We start from the raw sequence: 9,463 nt of genomic DNA on the forward strand, positions 1-9,463 counted from the left end.
TTTCAAGAGTACAAGTCCGAATAGTCATTCTTCAGAGGTTTACTTCAGAGTTATTTGTAGAGTACAAGTCTGAAGAGTCATTATTCAAAGTTAGCTCACCCGAACTCTGAAGTCTTCTTTTCCAGACGGAGCATCATGCAGAGCCTCTGCATAGTGCATGCAAAGCTTCTGGCTTGCCTATACAGATCTCTAAAGTCTGAAGAGTTTTATTTCAGAGTTATTTCGAGAGTACAAGTCTTGTAATAAACTTATCTAGACTTTGACGATAAGTCTTTAAGACTTAGACTTAGTCTTGTAAGCTAGAGCCCCTCTGGTTGGTCTGGCTTCTGGATGGCTTTGCTTTTGGTTGTTTATTTGAACATTGAAAAAATATTCAATCCATTATAAAGGAATTAGAGGGGCTTTGGTTGATCTTCATGTTTAACCAGGGAGTCTCTGGTTGTAATTGAAGCTCAAATTCTTTAAGTATTTAACATTTTATTGACCAAGAAGCTCTGGATAGACGAATTAGAGGCTCTGGTTGACCAGAGGGCCTTTGGTTGGCCTTGCTTTTGGTTGGTGAGTCCAGAGGGGCTCTAGTCCTCAAGGACCAAAGGAGCTCTGGTTGGTCTTGCTCTATATGATGCAAGCTTTACCATGGGGTCTTTTTCAAAGATATTGGATATTTGAATAACTCTGAACTCAAGGTCTTCAGATTTTTGACACAAACGCTCTTCTAAGTTCAAATTCAATTTATTGATATAGTTTCATTTCTAAATTCAATTTTATTCTAGGGTTAACTTCATTTTAACTAATTATTGATATAGTTTCATTTATAAATTCAAGTTTGAAGGGTCATTATTCAGAGTTATAGTTCAGAGTTATTTCAAGAGTACAAGTATGAAAAGCCAATCTAAATTTACTTCTAAGTTTAAATTCAATTTACTGATATAGTTTCATTTATAAATTAAATTTTATTTTAGGGTTAACTCCATTTTAACTTATTATTGATATAGTTTCATTTTTAAAATTCAAGTCTAAAGAGTTATTTTTCAGAGTTATTTCAAGAGTACAAGTCTGAAGTCATTATTCAGAGTTATATGTCAAAGTTATTTCAAGAGTACAAGTCTGAAGAGTCATTTTAAATATATTTCTAAGTTTAAATTCAATTTATTGATATAGTTTAAAATCTGAATTCAATTTTATTATATGGTTAACTTCATTTTAACTAATTATTGATATAGTTTTATTTTCAAAATTCAATTATAAAGAGTTTTTTATTCAAAGTTATTTTAAGAATATAAGTATGAAGTAGCATCATACTTGCAATGGTTATTCATATTTATAAAATAAATTTTCTGATATAATTCAATCTTTTTAAATTAAGTCGTGTAATACATAGAACCTAGTCACTTTCACTTACATAATAATTATTGATATGGAAAAAAAAACGAGTTACATGTGAGTTTTATGATATTTTTATGGGTTGTTGAGTTGGTTTCGTCTGAAGAAAGATTCCCTGCAAATACACCGTTTTCTCGGAACCATCTCTCTCTCTCTCTCTCTCTCTCGCAAGTTACGCAACCCATTTCTTCTTTCGATTCAATACCTAATCATCTGCTCTCACTTTCCATCAATGGAGGAAGCTAACAGTAAGTCCCTCTCACTACCGCTCCAATTGCTGTTGCTTCTTTTACTTTCAATACTTTACATCGTACCATGTCTCTTTGGCTCTTCTGATCTTCGATTCACACGGATATCTTTCCTAATTCAATATATTTGTGGTTATAAAGAAATTCTTTGAATCTTCTCTAGGTGATCGCTAATTAAGGTTGCATTTACTTGATGAGATCCATTTTCGTTGAGCTTTTCTCAGATGCTCTGTTAGGAATTTGAGTTGGCAATCTAGGGCTGAGTTGCTTCCAGTAATATATTGAATATTTGGTGGTTTGATCTTTCCATGGAGTAGCACTTTAGACTTCTCAATTAAGGAAAAGGGTAAAAGGCAAAGAAAGTGTTAAAGTTATTTCTGTACTCGAAGTTCACTAAATTATACACGTCATCTGTCCCAAATAAAAAAGGCCCACAATTTGATTTTTGGTGCCAAACCTAGTTATCTTAAAATCTATCTATATAGATTCTTGTTGCACACTGAAACTAAGATTATGCTATGAGTACTATGTACTTGAAGAATTTTTATAGAATAATAGAAATCTATGCCAGTAGTCAATATGAAATGTATATTTTGACATCCAAAGTTGATGTCCCGCATTCTTTTCTTTTGGGACGGATGGAGTATCTTCTGATCTTAATCGAACAATTGTACACCTTGTTTCAATTAATGTCCACTTTCTATTTTTGTATGTTGAAACCACCACTGCTACAATTCAAATGTAATATTGGATTTTATGTTACTTTTGTACATTTTTTCTTGAAATTGTGGTGCTTCTTATATGGTCTAATGTGGTTACATTGCATATAAAAATCCGAATAGATTAATATATAATTTTTGAACCAAAACAAGTTGCAGACTTTAAAAGTAATCCCATCAAGACACTTGCAATGTAATGGGGGAAGTAAAATTTGTTGTGAATGATCCCGAACACCATGGTTGGGTGGTTTTGCATGTTTGCTGCTTTCTACGGGTTATCGTTCTGAATTGAATAATATAATTGTACGGTTTGTCTTTAACATTATTAGGTAGAGCCTAAATGTTTTGTTAGCTTGTAATAAGGATATCTATTTTAAGTAGAAAATGGTTGGGAACTTTAACAATAGAAGCCAATTAGGAACTAGTTACAGAAGTTTGACCGTTTAGTGTTTTTAGTTGGGCATGCCTATAGATAGTTTTTCCTCGTGATTTCATTATCTACTTCTGTTCCATTCTACTGATGTTCATACTAACTTTTTGATTTTCGTTGTTAAATAGTTGTTGAGACTAAAGACGGGACGATCTCCGTTGCTTCAGCTTTTGCTGGCCACCAGGAAGGTTAGATAAGATCCACTGTTAAGCATCTCCTTTTGCAATTCAGTTGGTTGAATTTGAGTTTACATGGATGCTCTGACACTCTAAAATTGCAATTTATACTCATGTTAGTAGAAGAATTTCTTGAGACTTAAATAATTCAAAAAAATCTAATTAATTTAATATATTTATACGTCAAGTAAAAGTTTTTGAACAAATATAATATATTCTTTAAAAGATAATATTTTTTTTGTAAAAAAGGAACAATTCTTATTTTCTTTTTTCAAAAAATACATATTTAAAAAAAAAATATTAGCGAGATAAGTTGTCTTCTACTAGTTTTATTAATATTGATACATTAATGAATAATTTAGATTTTTTTAATATATTTATTAAATAACATGTAAAATATCTAAATATTAAAATTAAAAGTACATTGTTTAATAAGAATTAGTAGATGCTATAATAAAATAATATTGAAAGTACAATGTTGTAATAAGAAAGTCACATCACTATAGTACATGTGGATAACCTACGTGGATAATGAGGTGGCATGAGAACCTGGTATAATGAGTAAATTTAAATCAAAAGATTACCCAATGTTATAATGGGTAAAATTTTCAATATACAATGTTCTAATAAAAAATAGTTTAAAAGTACATTGTTGTAATAAGAAAAATTGGAAGTACAATTCTATAATAAAGAAATTTATGAAAGTAGATTGCTATTTTGTGCATTTTGCCCTAATGAAAATATAGATAATTTGCCTCAAAAATCAACTCTCAGCTTCCAATTGAAGCAAGTCTTGTGGACCAAAAACCCCAAAGACTTGTACTATGCATAAAGGGGACTTGGGAAAACTTGTTGATCGCAATCAATTCCACCAGTATATTGTAGTGATTGTTGATGGGCAAAGAGGTAAATTCAAATGAATCTTTCAAGAAGAGGAAACGTGCATTTTATGGGTAACTCAAAATAGAATGTGCATTTTTCTTTGAAATAAATACACACACTCATAAAATATATTATACATACATATATATTAAATACTAGGTACGATCCCGTGTATTACACGGGTTAATTTAAAGAAATTAAATCATATCAGGAAACTTATCTTACATATATGAATGATCATCGAAAGTACGATGCTACTTCAGACTTGTATTATTGAAATAACTCTGAAGAATAACTCTGAAAAATGACTTTTCAGACTTGAATTTAGAAATGAAACTATATCAATAATTAGTTAAAATGAAGTTAACCCTAAAATAAAATAAAATTTAGAAAGGAAACTATATCAGTAAATTGAATTTAAACCTAAGTAAATTTAAAATGACTCTTCAAACTTGTACTCTTGAAATTACTCTGAAGAATGACTTCAGACTTGAAATCTTGAAATAACTCTGAAGTAAAACTCTTCAGACTTCAGAGCTCTATATAGACAAGCCAGAAGCTTTGCATGCACTATGCAGAGGCTTTGCATGGTGCTTCGTCTAGATTAGAAGACTTTAGAGTTCGAGTGAGCTAACTCTGAAGAATGACTCTTCAAACTTGTACTCTGGAAATAACTCTAAAGAATGACTCTTCAGACTTGTACTCTTGAAATAACTCTGAAATATAAAATCAATCCCACGAAATTAGAGTTCAGACTTCTAAGTCTGAAAAAAGACTTCAGAGTTCGGATGAGCTAAGTCTGAAAAAGAAGACTTCAGAATTCGGGTGAGCTAACTCTGAAGAATGACTCTTCAGACTTGTAGAAGACTTCAGAGTTCAAACTTCTAAGTCTGAAAAAAAAGACTTCAGAGTTTAGACTTCTAAGTCTGAAAAAGAAGACTTTAGAGTTTAGACTCCAGAGTTCGGGTGAGCTAAGTCTGAAAAAACAGACTTCAGAGTTTGGGTGAGCTAACTCTTTAGAAAGACTCTTCAGACTTGTACTCTTGAAATAACTCTGAAGTTAAACTCTGAAGAATAACTTCAGACTTGTACTATTGAAATAACACTGAAGAATGACTCTTCAGACTTGTACTCTTGAAATAACTCTAAAGTATAAAATCAATCCCACTAAATCAGAGTTCAGACTTCTAAGTCTGAAAAAAAGACTTCAAAGTTCAGGTGAGATAAGTCTGAAAAAGAAGATTTCAGAATTCAGGTGAGCTATCTCTGAAAAATGACTCTTCAGACTTGTAGAAGAATACAGAGTTCAGACTTCTAAGTCTAAAAAAGAAGACTTCAGAGTTCATACTCCAGAGTTTGGGTGAGCTAAGTCTGAAAAAGCAGACTTCAGAGTTCGGGTGAGCTAACTCAGAAGAATGACTTCAAACTTGTTCTCTTGAAATAATTCTGAAGTAAAACATTTCAGTAAATTGAATTTAGAATAAAATGAAGTTACCCTAGAATAAAATTGAATTTAGAATGAAACTATATCAGTAAATTGAATTTAAACTTAGAAGTAAACACCATTTTTTTCGGGAATCAGTTATCACATGAATTAATTAACCCAAGAATAAAATCAATTGCATCTTAGTGGGATTTATTGAATAAGAGGACACATGTCAATCAAATGAGTCTAATTGAACTGCTAATGTAAATTGTGTCTAGGTACGTTCAAATGAGTCCAATTGAACTGATAATGTAAATTGTGTCTAGATACATCTTTAGGCGGGAAAACAAGAAAACCGACTCACCAAAAGATGACACGTGTCACTCCAGTTACTTATTTATTATATGTATAGATTTATGTATGTGGGTGTGCGTGACCCTTTTTAGTACTTCTTATAAATGTTGAACCTGCACTCCTTACCAGACCTTATACATGTATCTGTTCCCATGCTTCATAGATCATGTCATAATTCTTTACTGTTTTTTCCTCATTGGTTTTGTGGTTAGTTTGTATTTAGATATGGTCATGCAATTCTATGTTCTGAGATGGTGTGCGGTCGTTTGGTTAAAATGAGTCATGTGTGAGTGTAATAGTTGGTCAAGTCTGTCTTTGGTGATTGGCAAGCAGTTGTACAGGACAGAGACCACAAATTCTTGACAAGAGCTGTAGAAGAAGCATATAAAGGAGTAGATTGTGGAGATGGAGGGCCATTTGGTGCAGTTGTTGTCTGCAAGGATGAGATTGTTGTGAGTTGTCATAACATGGTCCTAAAACACACAGACCCAACTGCACATGCAGAGGTTACAGCTATAAGAGAGGTTAGACTCATTTTTACAGTGGTTTACAGAACCATTTAAGTTTTGATGCTCCAAGTATTATAATTTTGTGCTCGATGTTTTAGGTGCTCTTTTTGAGATTTGATGAATTTATGCTGCGCATATCTCTGCTTGTTACATTGCTACCTCTATGCTTACAAGCCATGCTGAGTTTATGCCCCATTCATTGGCTTTTTTCCTTTCCATTTATCATCTCCATTTTGTTGGTCCACATCCATTAGTTTTTCCTCACATCATGGAAATGGGACAAAACAAAATGAAAATTGAAGATGTATATATTGCCAAAATGAGTGACAGCTTAAGAGTTTGATCATCTTCCATGTTCACTTTTCCACCTTCTAATGGTGTAGTAGCTTCTCTATATTATATTCACGTTTCACCTTCTGTTCCACCGTTGGTATTTGTTATTTGGTTTGTGACATTTCTATTTGCGTACTTATCATAATGTGAACAAGGTGCTCATTACTATAATATTTACCAGCTCATTGATAAGCAATCAGACTGAAAATGAAACCTACCTTGTCTGCCTTTCAGCATAGCCTTATTGATGCTGATTATATTACAGTGCAACCCTGGAGCTGATTTTGAGTTTGTTCATAATGTCAATCTTGTTAGCTTTGATCACAGTCATGTGATAGAAGGATTTAAGGGAATGATTTTTGGTTATTAGATTCATCATTTTTTTATAGAAATCTCATATTTGAACTTTATATCATTTCGCTGCTCTTGTCAGTAAAAACAGAGACCCACATCTATAAATGTCGTTTAACCTCTAATGCATCATACTGATACCATGTGCAAAAATTATTGATGACTGAGATCGGTATGTGAGTCGAGTCCAATGTGGATGTATCATAAAGTCCTATCATATGAGTAGATTTCCCCCAAAGTCATATTAACTTAGTAAGAATAAATCCATAGTTGAATCTGATTCTTAAATCCTCAAAATATAATTTGAAATGAATGTGACAGATTTCGTCTTGATTATGATGCCCGATTGAAATGTGATCCACTTTTACTAGAAATCATGATTGAGGTGTTCTTTCAAGTGTAACGACAGCACATAAGTTCATGACAGTTGGTGAAGGAGGGTTCAGGGGATAATAATTGTTAAGAGAGAGAAAGCAAGATGAAACGATTTACATGTCAAATTCTTTAATTTGTTTTGAGATAATGCAAACTTTCAGCTCCTCGTTGTATACAAGTTTGAACTTTTGGATAGACACACACATACATGTATATACTCCTACTATATAGTCCAGCATGGCATGACCCAAAAAACGAGTTAAATGATTTAGGAACATTAATGGAAGGGATATGCAGGCCTGAGCCAACAATCACAACACAACACATCCCTGATTTCCTATCCCCTGATAAGTATGGTCAACTATTAGTATTCAGATATAGGGTCAATGCCCCACCCTGATGCTACAGAGGCTCTGCAAGAGGTGGAATCCCCCCTACTAATTACATTTTGACCTATTTGCAACAGGAAGTCGGAAAGGGATAATTTTTACAGAAAACTGGAAGATGGTTCTAGTGGCCGTAAATATTCTTTCATATGATAAACTGGATAATTTATTTGAATTTTTGCAAATGCCGAAGTTCTAAGGTTAACAGCCCCATTCAAACATGTAATGTATTAGAAACTTGTGAATCCTAACAATGATAGAATTCAGAAACCAAAATAAGTTAGAGCTTTCAACTTTAAAAACATGGAACAACTTGGAAGCCATCTTATAGAAAAACATCTAAACTAACAAGAGGAGCCCTAAAATGGTGAAAGGTTAAACTGTGTGTGCACAATGTTTAATAAACAAAAGTCAGATGAAATTTTGTCTACATAAAGGAGAAAGGTAAATCAGGAACATGGAGCTACCAAAAATGCTCTAATGTCAAAACTCAGAAGACCTACATTTGTTTCTTAGATGATTACAGATATACTGCTCATTGCAAATACTATTGATCTGGTCTCCACATTTTGAAGGACAAATGCAGAGGCGAATTATATAATTGGCTCAAACTGCAGATTTTATGTTTATATCACATTTAACACATCTAAGTAGCAATGTTCTAGAGCTGTTTGCTTGACTGGGGTTCAGTGGATGGTGGACGATTCTCATAATTACGAAGTTTTCTCTTGAAGTTATCTGCTTCTCCTTTCAAGGCAGGTTAAAATTGCATGTAAGCAATAGCTCTGGATGAAACGATGATCAAGTTAAATGAATAGTCCAAGTACAATATTCTGGAGACGCTTCTAGATTGTGGCTAGTATGTACCGTTAGATAGCTGATGATTCTCCCGATCAATTAGATATATATTTTTATGTGAAAATTATCAGCGTTTTATATCAAGCTAGGATCTAAAAAGTTTAGGAAGTGTGAATAGCATTCAAAATCATGCGTTTTTGATGAAATTAATTGATCTGCATCATTAACAATGTTCTAAAGCCCTTTCTTTTTTGCTATAAGATGAAATTAATTGATCTGTATCATCGATTCTCGCCTTTTGTGAAACAGGTAAGAGTGTGTTTGTTGATGAAAAAAAGCTTAGTTAAAGGAAAAGCAACAAGTAAAGTTCCCTACTTTAGTTTCTTTGACAACATAACTTATATGAAAATAGCGCAAGTGAACACTAAGTTTTAGAGGATGATGCTTCTTGTCTTGCTCTTTAAATTTTGATAGATTGTGTATGTCTGTTTCATAATCTTGGACTTTGTCAAACTATCATGGTTTGTGAATTTGGTCTTCTTATCATTGTTAATATTACTTTCTTTTATTTTAATATTATTTTTATCGCATGTATCAGGCGTGCAAAAAGCTGAACCAAATTGAGCTCTCTGACTGTGAGATATATGCCTCTTGCGAGCCCTGTCCTATGTGCTTTGGCGCCATTCATCTTTCAAGAATCAAGGTTCCGTCGCTGGCCCATATCCTTTCTAATATTTCCATTATATACATACATATATATATATATATATACATACATATATATATATATATATATATATATGCCTCCCACATATTATAGCAATATAGGATTAATTACCAGAGAGGCAACCATACTATTAGGGGGCGTATGGTTTGCAGAATGGAATTTGGTGGAATTGGAATGGAATTTGATGAAATTTGACCACGCGTTTGGTTGGTAGGAATTTTAAAGGAATCTTCATCTCTGTTTGGGGTGGGTGGGGGTGGCAGCAATAACGATGACAATTATGACATGGTGGTGGCGTTGGGTGCATGGGTGGGTGGTGGCAACTGTGACGGCAACAGTAGTGGCATGGTGGTTGGTGCCTTGGTG

At 33.2% G+C, this 9,463-nt stretch overlaps 1 protein-coding gene across 1 annotated transcript in view; it reads left to right on the forward strand.

Moving 5' to 3' along the window:
- The first annotated feature begins 1,446 nt into the window (after positions 1–1,446).
- Positions 1,447–9,463, forward strand: part of LOC112515315 (guanosine deaminase-like) — a 9,500-nt gene continuing 1,483 nt past the window's right edge. The window contains exons 1-4 of the mRNA XM_025122058.1: positions 1,447–1,631; positions 2,909–2,968; positions 5,952–6,142; positions 8,969–9,073. Coding sequence (XP_024977826.1) covers positions 1,616–1,631; positions 2,909–2,968; positions 5,952–6,142; positions 8,969–9,073 — 372 coding nt within the window. The 5' untranslated portion in view covers positions 1,447–1,615. The remainder of the gene's footprint in view (positions 1,632–2,908; positions 2,969–5,951; positions 6,143–8,968; positions 9,074–9,463) is intronic.

The sequence above is a fragment of the Cynara cardunculus genome, assembly GCF_001531365.2.
Source record: "Cynara cardunculus var. scolymus isolate 2C chromosome LG 7, CcrdV1, whole genome shotgun sequence".
NCBI lineage: Eukaryota > Viridiplantae > Streptophyta > Magnoliopsida > Asterales > Asteraceae > Cynara > Cynara cardunculus.